Source organism: Odocoileus virginianus, chromosome 23 (genome assembly GCF_023699985.2).
Source record: "Odocoileus virginianus isolate 20LAN1187 ecotype Illinois chromosome 23, Ovbor_1.2, whole genome shotgun sequence".
Lineage (NCBI taxonomy): Eukaryota > Metazoa > Chordata > Mammalia > Artiodactyla > Cervidae > Odocoileus > Odocoileus virginianus.
The window spans coordinates 26,906,170-26,926,253 of NC_069696.1; the positions used below are offsets into that span (position 1 = coordinate 26,906,170).

The 20,084-nt window shown below is 38.4% G+C and overlaps 1 protein-coding gene across 1 annotated transcript; it reads left to right on the forward strand.

Annotated features, from left to right (window-relative positions):
- Window positions 1-2,165: 2,165 nt before the first annotated feature.
- CMAS (cytidine monophosphate N-acetylneuraminic acid synthetase) lies at window positions 2,166-17,835 on the forward strand. The gene is made up of 8 exons (XM_020893670.2): window positions 2,166-2,526; window positions 9,420-9,562; window positions 9,721-9,876; window positions 12,409-12,542; window positions 14,274-14,368; window positions 14,745-14,916; window positions 16,012-16,165; window positions 17,232-17,835. The coding sequence occupies exons 1-8, from the start codon at window positions 2,267-2,269 to the stop codon at window positions 17,420-17,422; spliced, it is 1,305 nt and encodes a 434-aa protein (XP_020749329.1). The 5' UTR covers window positions 2,166-2,266; the 3' UTR covers window positions 17,423-17,835.
- Window positions 17,836-20,084: the final 2,249 nt, after the last annotated feature.

Here is a 20,084-nt window from a genome sequence, read left to right on the forward strand (position 1 = left end):
CCAGCTGTCAGGTCTAACCAAAACTGCACTGTGAAAAGGCAGAGAATACAAGGTACTTTATTATCGTAAGACTGCAACGGGATACAAAAGTATGTGTGGGCAGAGACTGGAAAAGTAACACGAGACGGAGTTCACTGCCTATTACCAAGCAGATACTGCAACCCACACGCTGTTCCGGATGCAATTACAAAGAAGGAACGGTCCCTCTCCTGGAGGAGTCCACAGTCTCATAGCTTTTACGCAAATTGCTGTAATCTCCTTTGATAAGAAACAATGGTGCCCCTGTGTGGAGGACACCACTGTGCCGGAGGAGTTAAACCACTCAGATGTCGGTGGTCCACTAGGGTTTTCGGGCCTCTAGGGAATGACCGTGGAGCGTGGCAACTGTCTTATCAGTGGGAGCTAAAGTAATTATTGGAGTGGAGAAGGAAAAAGAGGTTTCGTGTGTCAGAAGCAGTAGGTGTCTTCCTCACATGGTTACCAAAAAAATCAGTGTTACTGTTTCTTACCACAATAACTGGGAAGGTCCCATTCAAAGAGCCAGTGCCTTGAGGGCAAAATGACCATGTGGCCTGCAGGGCTGGGATGGTTCCTGGGGCCTGGCCCCTTCTCCAGGCCCCGCACTGATATCTGTTTATAGTCATCCTTCCCCATATCCAACACCTTCTCCCAGAACCAGACCCTAGAAGGGCTGGGCTACTTTACAGGCAAAAAGATGAGATGTAAAGTTTCCAGTGACTGTCTGGGACTCAAAACACTACAGGCTTACTCTGTCTCCTTCAGAAAGGGCCAAGACCTGGGAAGCACAGGGACCTTCTGCCACTCCTGGAAAAGTAAAGGCAATACCACCACCTTTCATTCATTCTGTCTGTCCTCCACCTAGGACAGACAAGTAGAATCTCTACATCCAGATACAGGCTTGTAAAAGTGGTAAAATGTAAAGTGTATGTTAGTTAGGAGATTTCTTTCTAAAAAATCACACAAAAAAGATATGTGTGTGTACATGAGTGTGTGTGTGTGTGTGTGTGTGTATGCACCTTTCAATCTTTTGTCTGGATCAAGAGCTTTTCCCTTCTCCCTGTGTGGCTTGACGCTGCTTTCTTCCATGTAATCATAAGCCTCCCAGTCAATTTCAGAACAGAAACTCTCCTCATCCCCCTTCCCTCATCCTGCCCTGAGGATTCAGGTTTAGAGGGTCCTTAGCACCCAAATATTCAGCAAGAAAAAGATCCTTTTTTTCCTAAAGTCTCTGGAAAGGACTCCAGGGGGATCTGCTTGATCATATTCCTGTCTCTGGGCAACGACTGTTCCCAGGAAGATGAGGTACTTAGATTGATCAGCCTGGGTCATACATTCAATGCAACACTGCCAAAGATTTGTGTGAAATGCCCACCAGGTAAGAGAGCTAACAATTCCTGAAAGGAAAAGATTTCAGTAGTCCAAAAACAAACAAACAAACAAAACCGAACAGATGTCCGTTGCACTTAGAAGGGACTAAGCAAGGTTGACTTCCAAGTTTTTCCATCTAGGTGGATGGTGACGTTGGTAGAAAATGCAGACAGAAATATTCCCATTGTAGTGATCATATCTCACTATACACAAACACAGAATCACTACATTGTACACCTGAAATGAACATGTTACATGTCAATTATATCTCAATTTAAAAAAAAAAGAAAGAAAAGGTAAATGCAAATATAGAAGCAGTTTGAGCTCATAGGCAGAGCTGTTTTTAAAATGTTGAATTTAAAGGGCCTGGAGGACATTCGAATGAGGTCATCTCTTAGAAACAAGGAGTCGGTAGCATAGCAGAAAAACGGACACTTAAATTTTTAAATGAAAATTGTTTCGAGTTAGGGTGCATCAGGGTGTGATGTGGGAAACCCACTACAATTTCTAATGGGGAAATTCTTCAGCAGAAGGACTATTTGTTGTCCAAGTTGCCTATTTTATTAGTGTCCATGTTGCCTATTTTATTAGTGTCCATACAATATCAAGCTCCGCAGAAGCCTTCCAGTTAGGACGGGGCTATCGGTGCCAGACTTTGGCTTGGGGGTCGTGCAGGCGGAACCTACTGGCCCCGCGACTCACGGACTACAACTCCCGGCGTGCCCCGCGAGGGGGGGGGGCGGGATCGGAGGTGGGCGGGGCCGGGAACAGCCACCCCCGCGGGCAGTCGGGCGGGGAGATCGGGCGGCGCCGAGCTGAGGTGGCGAGACAAGAGCTCCCGGATGTGGAGAAGCTGGGGAGAAGGCGTGGGAGGAAGATGGACTCGGTGGAGAAGGGGGCCGCCACCTCCGTCTCCAACCCGCGGGGGCGACCCTCTCGGGGCCGGCCGCCGAAGCTACAGCGCAACTCCCGCGGCGGCCAGGGCCGAGGGGTGGAGAAGCCCCCGCATATGGCGGCCCTCATCCTGGCCCGGGGCGGCAGCAAGGGCATCCCCCTGAAGAACATTAAGCACCTGGCGGGGGTCCCGCTCATTGGCTGGGTCCTGCGTGCGGCCCTGGACTCGGGGGTCTTCCAGAGGTGCGCATGTGCGAGAGTGGGCGGCGCGGCCTGGGCGGGGGTCGAGAGGGGGAGCCGGGCCGCCGGAGGGGCCAGGGCTCCAGGGACAGCGGCCCCCGGAAGGGGTGCACAAGGTCCAGGGTGCCTGGGCCCCGGCTGCCCGCGGGGGAGGCGGGGCTCCAGTTTCTTCCTTGTTCCGTAACTGCTAGTAGCCATGAACTTGGGACTGTTCCTGCCCCAGCTCTTGAGAATTGACACCCGTAAAAAGGGAGATTTCCTCTTCTCAAAAGTCTGCACGGCCCAGGTTGACCTCTTAGGGTAAAGGCAAGGAGGCCAGCCTTGTGAAACGTCTGCGATAATAACTCCTTTAGACGGAGGCCACTAGCTTTCCCCTGTTGCTCAGCGTCTGTTACCCACCTGGTGCTGATCGATTAAGGAGGCGTCAGGTTCATGAATGGAGTGGGATGTCAAGGCTTTTCTCATTTCCAGCTCAGCTTGGAGATCCTTTTCTGACCTTTGGAAAATACTCTAAGCCTGTTGTGAGTCAGCACAATCTAGAAGGCTGCCCACATTTGTACCTGGGTGCGAGACACTGGAAAAGCGTACCGCGGGGCTGTTTGATGAAACGCTTCTAAAAGATTTGATCATACCTTTGGAACCTCGTTTGCCCTAAGGACGGTTTTAATTGTGCATCATTTAAGAGACATGGCCATATGCCATGTTAGTCAGGAGTTATGTCATTCATAAAAGGGAGGAGGCTTTTTGTGCCAAGAATGAATTTACACATGGTAATTTCAGCCTAATTGTGCTTGAATTTGTTCCCCGTGAAAAGTAAATTATCTTCACCTTTTGATTTTCAAGTTTTGGTTTTTAAAGAGATGGCTGTCTCTGGAGCATATTAATTACATACATTAATATGTGGATAAATGATTTTCATTTAACTGAACATGTTTACAAGGGAGATACCAAAATAGTATAAATTTACTAATTTTCTTGATGTTTTTATCCAAAGGAAGTCTTGGGTGGTGCTGGGTGAATAGGAGCCTGCACACAAAGATATTAATAACAGTAATGTAACAGGAAGTGTGCAGAGGAGAGATAGGCAAAGACTTGGGGATTTGGTTCAATTCAGTAAACACTGAGGCTGAGTTTCTGCCATACACATCCAAGGGGATTACAAGATGACTGTGACGTGGTTCTTTCCCTGTGAAACTCACAGACTTTGGGACATTTTTACCTCCTTACAAAAGGTACACACTGGACAACAAAAAAGGATCGAGAGAAGGTGCATCTAAGTTAGTAGTGATGTAATAAAACCCTGTTTCTGTGACATAAACCAGAGATCAAAATCACATTCTTAATAGATTTGAGAACAGAACTCCTTTACAACTCTGATTGCATATGTCAGGAAACCCTTTTCAAACTGGCTTAACCTAAAAAAAGTAGGGTGTGTTTGAGATACAAATTCAAGAGCAAAAATGATTCATTCATTCTACAAATATTTATTGACTACTTACTATGTGACAGGCACTGTTATGTGTCCTTAACCAGAAGTTTAGCAGTAGGGTCCATCCATAGACGGAGCTGCCATTATAATAGGGAGAAGATAGTTAATATACTGTACTGTATCAGGTAGTAATTCATATTTTTAAGAAAAAGAAAGTAAGGGGATGGTGCACTTGATCACCATAATCCTCTGTTTCTTGGTTCCTCTAAGGCTCTCCCTTTTATGGTATGGGGGTGGTTTTGCTGAAAACTGCAAAACTTTCTACACATAACAACTCTCTCCAAGCCTCTGTCGTCAACCAGACTCCATCATGGTTTCTAATGGCTTAAAGGCCTTGTTCTTAGGATCATTCCAGCCCCATAAAAGGAGTGCTCAATGCTGCCGGGAGGATTTACCTTCTTTCTGGCAGATAGCCCCTATACACCCTCCTTCAGCAGTTAATTTAGGAAGCTTGTGATTATCCATTCATTCTCTTCCCTTTGAGGTCTAATCTACCACCCCAAAGGGGTAGGTTTGAATTTAATTGACTTATTCTGAAGCTGTAGTCAGTTTGGAGCAGCCTTCCTGCTTCTCACCTTCTACTTTCTTCAGAAATTCTATCTACCCTGTGAAGGAATTGGAGAAAACTGTAGCTCATCTGATTTGTATTTCAGGTCTGGAGATTACTTTGTCCAAAATCATTTTGACTTAATTGAGTTTCTAGCCTTCTTAGAATCAAAGCTAACAATACTTTCAAGGTTGCTAACTTTGCCCATTAACTTACATAGTTAACTGTCAAGAAAATATTGCTGAGATATTATTTTCATTTAGTAAAAAGTCATTGTGAGAGCTGAGTTTGTAAAAGCTTGGTTTTCAACAGTGGTTGAATGCTGTGTAAGTGAATTGATTTTTTTACATGTTGCCTAATATACTTGTGAAAAATAAACACAAGTGTTGGTTTCACTTTTAGGGTGTGGATTTATGATTAGTGAAAGGCCTGGGCTGTGTTGTCCTTGAAATGGCAGTTTATGATTTGAAGTTTCTGTTATAGGGATCATGGTTGATATTCCTGTTCATCCTGTTAGATGTAGTATGACTTCATTTGAGGCTAAAGCCATTGGCATTCCACTTTGATGTTTACTTTATACTTGACTTTAAATTTTATTAAAAAGGCCTATTTGTTCATTTGCTCATCCTTTTCTCTTGCGCTTGCTAATGTAATGATGCCCCTTAGCTGAGTGGAAATGATTGACTTCCTTATGATGATGTAATAAATGATCATTGTATTTTAAGTGTACATGTAGGATGTTGTTTTCATATTCATAGTGCCATTGCCTTACATAATACATATAAATTAAACGTTTGGACCTTTGAAGGTCTGAAAGCAAAACTTCAGTTTTCCTTCAAACAGAGCTAGTGTGAGGATTAAATGAGACTGTCAACTGTTCCTTTATCACCATTCCTATTACTTTCAATAGCTATTACTTACTAAACATTCTATATTGTGGTTTAGGTTGATTTTTCATAACAACCATATTTGGTAATTGTTGTCATTGTCACCTCTGTTTTAGTGAACATTTAGGCTTAGGGAGATTTGGCCTCGGGTCATATAACTAGCTTGTGGTAGAGCCAAGACTTAAAGCCCTTCCTTCAGAGTCCATGCTCTTAACCATTTACTGTTTCATTCATTCAGCAAGTATATATTGAGCACCTGTTATATAGCAGGCACTATAAAAATACTTTGTAAAAAGTAAAGCATTATAGAAAGGTCAGTTATTGCTTCCTGGCCATTCTCTATTTCTGCTAGTAGGTTGAGAATTTCTCATGTCTGGATTTTGCATCCCTGGTGTCCAGGGAAGGGCCTAAAACAGACAGCGCAGTCAGGAGTCATTTCCATTTCATGAAAGAAGGAATGAATGAATAATGAAAGAAGAAACATAGGCAAACCTCTGTTTTTATTTACCTTTAAGCATTTCCAAAAGATCACTGAATCCTGAAGTGTTGAATGTTTATTACGGTAAAGATCAGGATATTAAAGTAAACGGCTTCAGTAATTTATTTCAGTTAGTGATTTAATTAGATGTCAAAAGACTGGTCTCTTTTACGGTTTACTTTTTACTTTATTACCATCACCACCCTCCTTTTATCCTCTCTTTAAAAAATTTACTGAGTTTTCATTGGTACTTCAGTTTGTTGTATACCTTTGTGACATTTTCCAGTAAAAAACTTATCCCAAAACTATTTCCTATTTTGCAGTGGAGGAAAATGAGGGCTTCTGTGTTCTGCCTTTTGCAGAATGACATGAGTAGATACAACACACTTGACCTCTAGCCAATGGCTCATCTTGTTTATTAGGCTTCCTCTGAAAAAAATTAAGGGGCAAGATGGGGGTTTATTGACTTTATCTCTAGGTTTCAATCTTCCTTCTGCCAATAGTAAAGGGAATTTCTTAAATCTAGAGCTGTTAGGAATTTTTCTTGAGTTTCTTTCTTTTCACTCTTGACGGTTGAGCATAGATGTTTGAAACATGCAGTTTCTCTTTCATTCAGTAGATATTGAATGAAAGGAGTGAAAGAAATACAGTTGACCCTTGAATGATATGAGGATTGGGGTGCCAACTCCCCTCCTCAGCCAGGGCAGTCAGAAGTCCCAGATCATCTTTTGATCTCCCAGAACTTAACTACTAGTACCCTACTGTTGACCAAACCCTTCCTAATATCATAAACACTTTTTTTGTTTGTTTTTTATTTTAAGTCTATCCTGGTGGCTCAGATGATAAAGAATCTTCCAGCAATGCAGGAGACTCGGGTTTGATCCCAGGGTTGAGAAGATCCCCTGGAGAAGGGAATGGCTACCCACTCCAGTATTCTTGCCTGCAGAATTCCACGGATAGAGGAGCCTGGCAGGCTACAGTTCATGGGGTCATAAAAAGTCAGACACAACTGAGCATCCGACTTTTTAAATTTTTTTTTTTTAATTGAAGAAAAAATTCTTTAACTTCTGTAGTGTTTTACAGTTTTCAAAAGTTGTGTACACATGATTTCATGTAATCTGATTTTTTTCGCCCTACCCCTATATTGGCCCTCCCTCTTTCCCTCTCCCCACTGGTAACCACTAGTTCTCTATATCTGAGACACATTATGCTTTATTTAGTTTTATTTATTTTCATTTTTTATTGACACATTTTATATATTTATTATATAGTATGTTACAGTAAAGTAAGCTAGAGAAAAGAAAATGTTATCAAGGAAATCATAAGGAAGACAAAATACATTTATAGTACTTAGCTATATTGATATCACAATTTTACTTTGTTTACAAGATGAATCATCTATCAGTACCTACATCAATATTGTCTTATATGATATAAAACACTGTAGATGTTATATATGTTACTAACACTGAACATCAAAAATGAAAAGATATTGTGAAAACGAAATTCATGTTTATCTACAGGTGTGATGATTTAGGCATTGATAACAAAGAAGCAGCTATATGATTGCTTTGTGGTAGTCTAGGGCTTCCCTGGTGGCTCAGTGGTGAAGAACCCAGCTGCTAATGCTGGAGACCAGGGTTCGGTCCCTGGGTCAAAAAGATCCCTTGGAGAAGGAAATGGCAACCCGCTGCAATATTCTTGCCTGGGAAATCCCATGGACAGAGTTGTCTGGCAGGCTACAGTCCTTGGGGTCACAAAGAGTTGGACAGGACTTAGCAACTAAACAATAATAATGGTGGTCTATATCAGTATGATTGCTTCATGGTAGCCTAGCCCACACACACTAATGAATGAATCGTTATAAAAATTTTATGGTATACAGTATTACAGTCATATTCATAGTACAGTGTCAGAAACATTGTTCCATGTTTTAAAAGCCAAAAGTGCAACATTATTGAAAGTGAAAGTGAAGTAGCTCAGTCGTGTCCGACTCTTTGTGACCTCAGGCTTCTCCATCCATGGGATTTTCCAGGCAGAGTACTGGAGTGGGTTGCCATTTCCTTCTCCAGGAGATCTTCCCATCTCAGGGATTGAACCTGGGTCTCCCTCATTGTAGGCAGATGCTGCAACATTATTAGCTTTATATTAAGTATCATTCATCTTATACCCATGTGAAGGTAGACTATTATCTACATGAAAGTAAAGTAAAGTGAAAGACTCAGTCATGTCTACTCTTTGTGACCCCATGGACTGTAGCCTGCCAGGCTCCTCTGTCCACAGAATTCTCCAGTCAGGCATACTAGAGTGGGTTGCCATTTCCTACTTCAGTGGATCTTCCTGACCCAGGGATCAAACCCAGGTCTCCTGCGTTGTGGGCACATTCTTTACTATCTGAGCCACCAGGGAAACCCATTATCTACATACGTTTCATGCATTCATAGCATACCTAACTTTATTTTTTCTGATAGTACTAGGCTGCACAGTTTGCAATTTAGTTCACACTGTTGCAGATCTCCTTAAATTTTCCCCATACATTTATTGAAAAAAATTCACACAGTTCAAAACTGTGTTGGTTAAGGATCAACTGTATGTGCATATACAAAAGAAGGCATTCAGAAGTCTTTGTGGAATGTCAGTCTAAAAGCATTGTGGCTAGAGTAAAACATTCTGTTTCTAGCAATGGAAATTTATAAAGGTTGAGAAAACTTCAGTAGAGACTAGTGTGCATCTCTCAAATAATGTTTTATATTTTACTGTGAGCTATCACCTTACAAAGTGCAAAAGGTCAGCTCTGTAAGGTGTGGTTAATAGAGCTGTTACACTAAGCTCTCCAGAGCCAGTCAAGTCATTTTCTCCACAACTTTATTGTTATTGATGGCTTCACCCAGTTGATTCTGTGTTCAGATATTTATGTACCCATTGTTAGTTGCCCCCATCCCGCCCAAAAAGCAGTTGGCTTGTCTGACTGTTTTGGGCATATGTCTTTACTAAGCTTGAAACTCAGCCTTGCGATTCGGCTAAGACACATCCATTTTTTTTCTCAGCAGGCATATTAACTATACAATGTTTTGGATTTTGATGGGAAAAAAGAAATAGTATCTTCTTTATTTCCTTTAGATTTGAACTTCCAGTGTTACTAGTATTTTTAATAAACCATTATCCTTAAAAATACCCATTTTTGCTAATTTTATAAAATATCTAGGGCTGTGTAAACAATATGTATATATATGTTATATATAATATAAATATAAATATTACATCTGGGACCACATTTATATTTCAAGCATTTAAAAATGTGGTCTCCATAGAAAATTCTTTATTTTTCTCTAAATTTTATATTGCTTTGAATCTGTAACATTATTTTGATGGTACAAAAACTATTCTAACATTATATAAACTGTATTTTGGGGGTTGCAGAGCTCCTTTTTATCTTTTTTTTTTTTTTTTTTAGTGATTTGGCTTTTTTTTTTTTTTTTTTTAATATCTGTACAGTGTATGGGTTTCAACAGACCATGATGAAATTGAGAATGTGGCCAAACAGTTTGGTGCACAAGTTCACCGAAGAAGTTCTGAAGCTTCAAAAGACAGTTCTACCTCACTAGATGCCATCATAGAATTTCTTAATTATCACAATGGTATGAATTTGACTAATAGTTTATTCAAAATTTTATGTAATTTCCAACTTGTTACTCATTTCACAACACTTGTTTAACATTTGAATTTAGATCTTAGTATTACTTGCTTGCAAAGAACTTCATTTTGATGTTCTTTTCATTTGTCTTGTCTTTTTAAGAGGTTGACATTGTAGGAAATATTCAAGCTACTTCTCCATGTTTACATCCTACTGATCTTCAAAAAGTTGCAGAAATGATTCGAGAAGAAGGATACGATTCTGTTTTCTCTGTTGTGAGACGGCATCAGTTTCGATGGGGTGAAATTCAGAAAGGAGGTAATCTGTTGTATTGATTTTTATTTTAGCTCATCTTACGGAAAATTAATTTTTCTTATGTAAATATTCTTTAGGAGTAGGAGAGTTAAAAAGGGAGCAGTAAAATAGAACGTGGGATTTTTATCACTATAATAGATAATAACATTTATAATCAGTTCTGAATCTTGTGATTGTTGAGACAAAACAACAGAAACCAAGTTAATTCTCTTTCTTTTTACAAAGGATTATTTTAACCCTCTATTTGTATTTTGAGGCAAATATGCCATTTTTCTAGAGCAGATACTTTTGTGTTGTTCTACCTATGAATCATATAGAATGGTGGGAATAGAAGTCTTCCACCAAAAAGTTCCAAAGAACCTCAAGAATGAATCTGTAGAATTGCTTCGCAAAGTTCACAACTTCTTATGCCAAAAGAGTACCGTAACATTTAGTTAGAGCCTTATTTCTCTCCAGACAAACTAGCAAAATATGTCACAAAGAACAGAATTACCAACAAATAGGTAAATGAAACATACATGAAGAAAGGCAGTATGATTTCTGTTCAGTCCTGACATTTGTTGAGGGTAGGAAAACTGGGCCAATTGTCTGTAACGTGTGTTTGATTTAAAGGAGATAGTAAGGAAGATGCAGTAAAAATGGAGAAGGTCCACAAAAGAGCTATTAAGATAAGAAGACAAAGTTATGGGCAGAAAATGATTTTCAGTCTCTAAATGTGAATGTCATCAAAATTAATAAAATATATCAATGACTAGTTTATTGATTTCATTCAATAAACAATTGTTGAATATCTTCTCTGTAGCAAGTTCATTGTTTTATATATATAATATTTTGAACTTATTCACTAAATATCAAGGGGTTTCCCTCGTAGCTCAGTCAGTGAAGAATCTGCCTGCAATGCAGGAGACCCAAGTTCAATTCCTGGGTCAGGAAGATCCCCTGGAGAAGGAAATGTCAACCTACTCCAGTATTCTTGCCTGGACAATCCCATGGACAGAGGAGCCTGACAGGCTGCAGTCCATGGGGTCTCAAGAGTCAGACACGACTTAGTGACTAAACCACCACCACTAAATATCAAAAATAAAATATAGGAAGAATTAAAGCTTGAAAAGCACACTTTTGAATAAGTCAAGGAAACCCAGTGTTAAACTGAATGTTGAGCTTTATATGATAAAGTTTTATATGATTAAAGTTAAAAAGGGTTGGAAAATACCTACACATATCAACAAATACAAATTTGCAAAAAGTTTAGCGAAAAGGCAAGGGAATTCCAGTATGTACTATAGTATGCTATTAATAAAATGTACATAGGTTTGACTCTGCCAGCCCCCAGGTTGCATTTCTAGGAAAGAAATTATAGAGCAGTATGCCAATAATGGAGAGAAAAAATCCACTTAAATACCCTGCAAAACTAGATTATCCATAAAATCAAATACTTTACAACCATTAAGAACAGTACTATAAAATGTACTCTGTGACATAGTCAGATGTCACAAGTTTTTCACTTTAGAATTAAGCAAGTATTAATGTATTTGTCAGGTGTCTCCTCTATGCATGCTTGGATCTGGCTGCTGGGACTTACTGCTTACAGAGTGTATGGTCTAATGATGTCAGCATTTTAAATATCAGTAATGAAATGTTATTAAAATACATAATAACTATAAACCGTGTATGAGATACATATTTACTAGGACAGTTCAGGCCTAAAAAGAAAAGTATAAGGATACTATGGGAGGGTGTGATCTTGGGACTTCAGGAACAGCCTTGGAATCACATGTGAAGATTCAGTGGAGAAAAATACTATAGGACCTTTAATAGAAAGGCTTCATTTATTATATCATGGTATACTTAATGTTGGTATTGTTTGGCCTTCATTATTACTAATGATAATAAACATAATTTATTGTTATGTATATTTTATATTAGTTTTTAAATTACTAGGAAGAATGTTTCATACATTATATAAGCATTTCCCATCAATATGTAAGGTTCAGTAATTTAATGAGGAAATAGTCATTTTTCAGTAACTCCATAAGTCATTTTTCAGTAATTCCATAAATGTTTCTCAACCACATTAGATAAATAATACACACATTGTATTTCTATAGAAGCACATAGTGTGCAATAGATTTAAAGGGCTCAAATATTGAATATCAGTATTTTATGACAAGTTCAGTTCTTTGGCAACTAAGGTTGCTTTTATGTCCTCCCAAAGCATTATATTTGTATGAATCCCTTAAAACCTTAATTATTCAGGATTTCTCCATAAGATACTTTATTTTCCTCTTATTATTATTATTATTGAAAGGCAAAGATAAATCATCAGAATTATTTATCAGAATTATTATCAATATATCATCTGAGAGTTGTTATCAGAGGTTTTGTTCCTTTAAAAAAATCTTCTAAATTGTTTATTTAGAAACAGAAATATTCTACATTTTGAGTTTATTTTTGTTTGCTTTTTTAAGAAAATTACTGAATGAACTATTTCAGTGTTCAGAGTACCTGGGACTTATTGTAGCTTTTTGCCTTTAGTTCGTGAAATGACTGAGCCTCTGAATTTGAATCCAGCTAAACGACCTCGTCGACAAGACTGGGATGGAGAATTATATGAAAATGGCTCGTTTTATTTTGCTAAAAGACATTTGATAGAGATGGGTTACTTACAGGTTTGTGCTCTCGTTTTGGAAAAAATCTTTTAAACCCTTTTATGTATGTACTTTGAGTTCTAAGAAAAGCAGTACGGCAGTGTTCATAAAGGAAAGTGTCAACCCCGAGAGGAAAAGGAGTAACTGACAAGATTTACCATCTGAGGCATTTATCTGTCACACTTACCCCAAACCGATCTGGGATACATTCAGTGAATATGCGACGGATTCTGCTACAGTTCTAACATTAAGATAAGAAATCAACTATTGAGTATTCTACTTATGTTGTGGTATTCATATTATTTCATTCAAAACTCTGTTTTTAATCCATGGTTGTATTATTGTCAAGTTGTGGTTGTACAGTTAAATAATCTTTACGGCTTTTAAAAGAGACCAAAAAAAAAAAAAAAATTCAGCAGTATAATAGAGGCAAAAGAGCAGCAACCTGGGCATCAGGAAAACCAGATTATAGTAATATCTCTATCTGTAACTACTTAACCTTGAATATATCATTTTATCTGTTCCGAATCTTAGTGCTCTCCTTTTACAGTAAGTGTTCTCATTTTATAATAAGTGGGTTGGATGCCTCTCTCAGCTTTAGAGCTTACATGGTCATATCCTACACTATTTGTTCATTTTAGTTATAGGTATTGTTGATTCAACACCTACTGTTGATCATATGAAATACTACATAGGTTATCTTATATAATGAAATAAAGTGCATGTTCCTAGTTTTGTTTCAGAGGAGGAATGGCAGCTCTGAAAAATGAAGTCATTGGCTCAAAGCAAAAACAAGTTGTAAATGGCATTGTTAGGATTTTAATTCAGATCCTTATGTTACTCAAAAAATAGCATTTTAAAACCCGCAAACTCTACTGTTTATAGTAAAAATTCTAATGTGACTCATTCTCTAAGGGGAAGAAATTTTCCAGTCTTCTGGTCAGTAGGCAAACCGTAGACTAGCTGTTCAGTTAAGTTTGAGTATTTAGAAAAATTAGATTTGACATCTATAGGTACAACTCTCCCTATGCTCTTTGCTAAGGGGGAGTGTAATTTGACCCTTTCCTAAGCGTGGAGAAAAATAGAAGTTCCTCATTGTAACAAGATTTCTAAAGAGATTGACAACTGTGAAAAATGTAAATTTCCAGCAATTGATCTTGACTTTTCAGTGATTACAATCACAAGAAGCGCCTCAACCTTCTTGCCCTATGCATACGCCAGGATCATGACGCTCATTGCTCTTACTTTTGCCCACTTGTGATCCATTCGGTTATTGTTGACTCCTGTCTGTGCCTCAGGGATCAGTTCTGTGCAATAGATGTTACAGTTCCTTTCCTCCCCAGTCTGACCCCTACTGCAAATAGGAACAGTTCCCAAAATACTTACACTGCTACTTTTGGATGATGATGGGAGAGACTTACCAGAACAAAGGGGATACAACTAAGGATTCTCAGAAAATTCCTTGTGGTCAGAACCCTGGAGAATATGTATTATTTCTACTCTCATTCAATGTTAAAATAGAATTCTGAAAAATGGGAACTTGAACTGTGTAGGTAGCATTTTAAAAGGGGTAAGAAGTATATGAAGCTCTCCCCTCCAAAAGAAATTGCTTGTTGTATGTCTGATATTGTTGGGTTGTTCATTTTTCTTAGTACTGTAGCAGTGAATTCATTGTTCTGTATTTTAATAAATTTGTTGATAAGCGTGAACGCATGTTGACAACAGTCCTCATGGCGCTTGTAATGTGTTTAGGGTGGGAAGATGGCGTACTACGAGATGAGAGCCGAGCACAGTGTGGACATCGATGTGGACATTGATTGGCCTATTGCAGAACAAAGAGTATTAAGGTGAAAAAAAGACCTCATAGCCTTTGCACTAGATCATAAATTATTTTTAGTAGATCCATTTAAATTCACTTTTAGACACTGATTTCTGATCCTCCAAACATCTTAGAATCTTTCGTAATATTTTGCTTATGTGAGGAAGACATATACATAAAATTTGCCTATAGATAGCTTATTCAGTAGCTTCAGAACCACATAGTTTGGTTGGACCACACTTACGTTCTTGCACTATAAGCTGAAGTCTGTGTGAAGTAACTTGAAAAGACAATGTTTGAATAATTGGATGGGAATGAATTATCAAGTTTATTGGTGTTAGCCAGATGAGAGGGAGTGATTAGTTTCACACTTGGATTCAAAGGTCTGTTTTGGTTTCTTTTAGATACGGTTATTTTGGCAAAGAGAAACTGAAGGAGATAAAACTTTTTGTTTGCAATATTGATGGATGTCTCACCAATGGCCACATTTATGTATCAGGAGACCAAAAAGAAATAATATCTTATGATATAAAAGATGCTATTGGGATAAGTTTATTAAAGAAAAGTGGTATTGAGGTATGTGCCCCCTGAACATAGCAATGTTTTTCAAGATTGGGTCAAGGTATATGTGACTGAAATAAGAGATTTACATTTTTAGTATTATCAATTAAAGTGTCTCAAATTTAGCCTTGACATGCCTAGAAAATTACACTGTTTTTACTTTTAGGTGAATAGAATTAGGAATCTATCAACAAATAGATTTCTTGTTTATTTAATGAATGTGAACATATTATTTTAAATAGGTGCTACCTAATATTTCCCATAGCATTTTGCAACCAGAAAGATTTCATAGAAAATAGGTGTCAGCATTTGGAAGAAAGCAAATGTCAGATGGATTTTTTTTAAAATGTAGCTTATTTTTGTGGTCCTTTGGACTGCAAAGAGATCCAACCAGTCCCTCCTAAAAGAAATCAGTCCTGAATATTCATTGGAAGGACTGATGCTGAAGCTGAAACTCCAATACTTTGGCCACCTGATGCGAAGAGCTGACTCATTGGAAAAGACCCTGATGCCAGGAAGGATTGAAGGCAGGAGGAGAAGGGGATGACAGAGAATGAGATGGTTGGATGGCCTCACCGACTCAATGGACATGAGCTTGAGTAAACTCAGGGAGTTGGTGATGGACAGGGAGGCCTGATGTGCTGGAGTCCATGGAGTCATAAAGAGTCAGACATGACTGAGTAACTGAACTGAACTGATTCTTACAATTGAATATTTTAATTATTTGTATTTTCAAAAATGAAGTTTAAGATGATTTATTATGGTTCATTAGAGATCTTAAATACGTGTTCCTGAGCAGGTCAAAAGACAAGTTATAGACTTTCCTCTGAATAAAATGAATTAAAGGGGAATCTTAGATTGCTAATAGACAATGTATGTTTTATTTTTTTACCTGTAAATAGATTACTTTCCACTGTGGAAAACAGTCTTTCACCTTTATTGGACTACTAGAAATAAAATCTGCTGAAACTTCATCATTTTAAAATAAGTTAGTTGATTTTTCTTAACTAGTCCTTCAAAGGACTACTCACTTGTGATTTGTATTATTTAAAAGGTATTATTTTATTGTGAGTGATGTCTGTTTTCTCACTTTGCCCTTTTATTTTTTAGGTGAGGTTAATCTCAGAAAGGGCCTGTTCAAAGCAGACCCTCTCCTCCTTAAAACTGGATTGCAAAATGGAAGTCAATGTGCCAGATAAGCTTGCGGTTGTAGATGAATGGAGAAAAGAAATGGGCCTGTGCTGGAAAGAAGTGGCATATCTTGGTTGGTATCCTTCTTTTCAGCCATAATAATGGAAAGCCATAATTATGCAAAGAGATACTTTAATATTTATTATCTTTCACTGAAAACAACTCAAATTTCCATACATTTAATAATTAAAATTTTCAGTAGATACATGTAGAACAAATTTAAAGTAAACACTCTTAACCAACATTTTATTAGTAGTATTTGGTCTATATTATAGTAATAGTTGTATTCAGAAAGGTGAATGTTAGGTCCTGGGGGTTTCTGAAATTTATCCAATCAAAGGAAAGATAAGAGAGGGAGGTAGAGAGACTAAAAGCAAGGCAGGGAGCAGGATATATTTAGGTCAGTGTGATGATAATTATTTATCAAGCAGCATACAAATCAGAGCTATTAAAGGGAGACTGAAGATGTATATCAACAAAATGCAATATGTGGACCTTTTTTGGTTTCTGATTCAAATAAATCAACTATGAAAAGACAGTTTTGAGACAGCTGAGGATGTTTGAGCGTGTACTAGGTTATTAGATGATAGTAAGGAATTACTGTTGATTTTGTTAGTTGGATGATAATGTGTCCCTTTCTTAAAAATATGTATTATAGGGAGATGATGAAGTGTTTATGGCTTAAGTATGTTGTCTGGGAATTCCTTCTCCCTTTCCTTCAAAAAACTTCACAGGGAATGGATAAAAATATTGATAAATAAGGCAAAACATTAATAATTATTCCACATAAATTTGGGGTTCTTGCTTATTGGAAATTTTCCTTCATAAAAAAGTTTAAATAATTATAATTTATATGTAGAATTTCTAGTACCTGTAATAGGCATGACACACAGAGAGGATACTCCATTCTCCTCTAATTGATAAGCATTTATGTTGAATTGCTTAAGAAAAAACACTAGACCTCAAGTATTTACTATTCATAGAAATACTTTAACTCATTTTGTTCCATCTAATCTGTAGCATTCTTATATGCAGTGTCTGAAGTTGCCAGAACTGTTTATTGACTGCTCTTTGCATTATTTAGAAAGAATATTCCTTATCTCTTTAAATATTCAACCAGTGTTTCTTCGACTTAATAGGAAATGAAGTGTCTGATGAGGAGTGCTTGAAGAAAGTGGGCCTCAGCGGTGTTCCCGCTGATGCCTGTGCCGCTGCCCAGAAGGCTGTTGGATATATTTGCAAAAGCAGTGGAGGCCGTGGTGCCCTCCGAGAGTTTGCAGAGCACATTTTCCTACTCATGGAAAAGATTATCAACTCGTGCCAAAAGTAGAAAGTAGTGTTATGTTGGAAAAGAACATATGCAGCCTTCGTCAGCTGTTTTAACTTTTATTTTTGATTAACTACAATTCCATGCTGTAATGTTAACAGAGTGTGATTTAATTTGTGATCTGTCTAATATCTTTTAAAGCACTCAAACTCTCACTCTGAAACCTTCTATGAAATAACTGTGCTCTACTTTTCCTCTTTATGCGGAATCATTATTTAGAGATTGATTACAGTCTTTCTCAGATTTTTAGTCAATGCAAGTAAGAACATCATCAAAATTGACTTTGTATTGTACTCTGTAAAGTTGTGTATTTGTGTGCTTTTAATGATGCTGAAACTTTATTTATTTGGGGATAGTTTGTCTGGTAAGACATGCCCTTCTATTAATAAAATTACATTTCACAAACTTGATGAAAACTGCCTTATCATTTTAGAAGAGATTTACCAAACATTGCCCGATTTCCTTTAGACACTGACAGTGCAATCAGTGAAAGAAACAAGCCACCAAATATGCATCCTGTGGAGCATCCTGCTGTCCTTCATGTATGGATACAGACAGCACATACATACAAACAGAGATGTCTGAGTGAATTTGTGTACTGTGGAGGTTATATATTGATTTGTAGTAAATCATTTGCAATTACCTCTGAGGTCATGGTGGTTTTGTATACTAAATTTGGCTATTATTACAATTTTATAGCCACCACAAATCACTCTCCTACCTGGTTAGATTCCAAGAATGGGGCATGAGCTCACACATGTGGACCCTTACCTAATAAACACTAACCATTTCCTGTAGAATATTTTCATCTATTTCCACTATAAAAAGAGTTTAGGTAAAACTCTAGCAAGAAGCAGGCCACTCATACTGTGCTATATAGGAAGTTGTTTCTCTGTCAGGGCTGAGTGAACCTGTATAGTTCAAAGACTGCCCCTATAGGCCAGACATAGAAAGTGAAGTCCCTTAGTTGTGTCCGACTCCTTGCAACCCCATGGACTGTAGCCCACCAGAATCCTCCCTACATGGGATTCTCCAGGCAAGAGTACTGGAGTGGGTTGCCAGTTCCTTCTCCAGGGGATCTTCCCAACTCAGGGATCGAACTGGGGTCTCCCACATTCCAGGCAGACACTTTAACCTCTGAGCCACCAGGGAAGCCCCATAGGCCAGACATAAGTTAGAAGGAAAAAGGATCCTCTTCTACGTTAATTTCCTTAACATCTTGTCCTGGCTTTACTCCCATCTTTCTTGCTTTCCTGCAGCAACTTCTTTTCTCCAGTCCCCTTAAATTTGCACATTCCCAAAGGTTCTTACCCCTATTCTTGTTCTTCCCATAGACCACATCTCTATTCAAAATTTCAGCTATAGACTCCATGTGGATGACTCCAAAATCTAATGACTCTAAAATCTAATGTCCATTGTGAGTTCTGGTTGCATTTCAGATTCTTCATGTTATAGGCCAGACACCTGTACCTCATCTCCCAAAGGTCTTATTTTATCATTGGGACATAACGATGGCCCAAACAAGCCTTCCTCAGTTTCTCCATTTCTAGTCAGACACTAAATCTTGAGCTTGACACTATAGCCCGGAGTCCTTTCAGTTTATCTAATACTCTTTGCTAGATTGATTATATATTTGCTGTTATCCTTTACAAAATGGATATCACAGAATGTGATCACACATGTCCTAGTCCAAATGTACTCTGGACATGTAATATTTCCAGCTTTGGTTCCTACTAATCCTTGTCAGTCCCTCCACCCCAATCAAGCTATTCTATGTAATTCTCCAACAATACCTCTGTTAGCCTATTCTCAAACCCTACCTTCTAATCACCAAATGAGTTACTCGTTTCTACAAAAACTCCTGCCAAAATATCTCCCATAAATACCATGTGTGAGTATAGATTATACTGGAGTCTTTGCTTCATTTCCATTACCCAAAGCCAAATACGAGGAGACCTTCAGTCCTCATTGTGACTTACTTTCTGTGTGCCCGGGAGTAGGGAATCTTAGTCAAGAAAATATATGTTCGGCACTGACATGTTAAAAAACTTAGAAGTTGCCAACCCCTTCCTTATAAAATGGGCTTCCCTGGTGGCTCAGATGGTAAAGAATCTGCCCGCAATGCGGGTGATCTTGTTCAATCCTTGGGAGGATCTCCTGGAGAAGGAAATGGCTATCCACTCCAGTACTCTTGCCTGGAGAATTCCATGGACAAAGGAGCCTGACGGGCTATAGTCCATGGGGTTGCAAAGAGTCAGACACTGAGCCACTAACACTTTCACTTTCCTCATAAGACAAACTGGCCAAACAAAATCAATGCCTTTTCTTAGGCCTCTCAAGAGAACTGAGATAGGACAAACATCCAGAATCTGAAGAGGTATACACACCTGATAATGGTTTGCCTGGAGCAAAAGCTGCTGGATGCCATAAACGAACAGGAACAATTAACTACTAATTTAGAAAGCTGTTGGAGGTTGTGTGAACCAATGTGAGATAGTAGTCAATGGAGATTGTAATCATGATGAGTGGGAGTGTAGGACACACTTTCCCTGCAGAAATCACAGAACGGATCTGAGGATTCGGGAAGAATCCCCATGTGGCCCTGATAGGAGAATAGCCATTGTGAAACCCTTTCTCCCTAGGAAAGGGCTATTCCAGTAGGAAG

Coding starts and splice junctions, on each gene's coding strand:
- CMAS (XM_020893670.2), top strand. CDS start 2,267: ATGGACTCGGTGGAGAAGGGGGCCGCCACCTCCGTCTCCAACCCGCGG. Junction 9,563..9,720: donor ATTTCTTAATTATCACAATG/GTATGAATTTGA, acceptor TGTCTTTTTAAG/AGGTTGACATTGTAGGAAAT. Junction 14,917..16,011: donor TAAAGAAAAGTGGTATTGAG/GTATGTGCCCCC, acceptor TTTATTTTTTAG/GTGAGGTTAATCTCAGAAAG.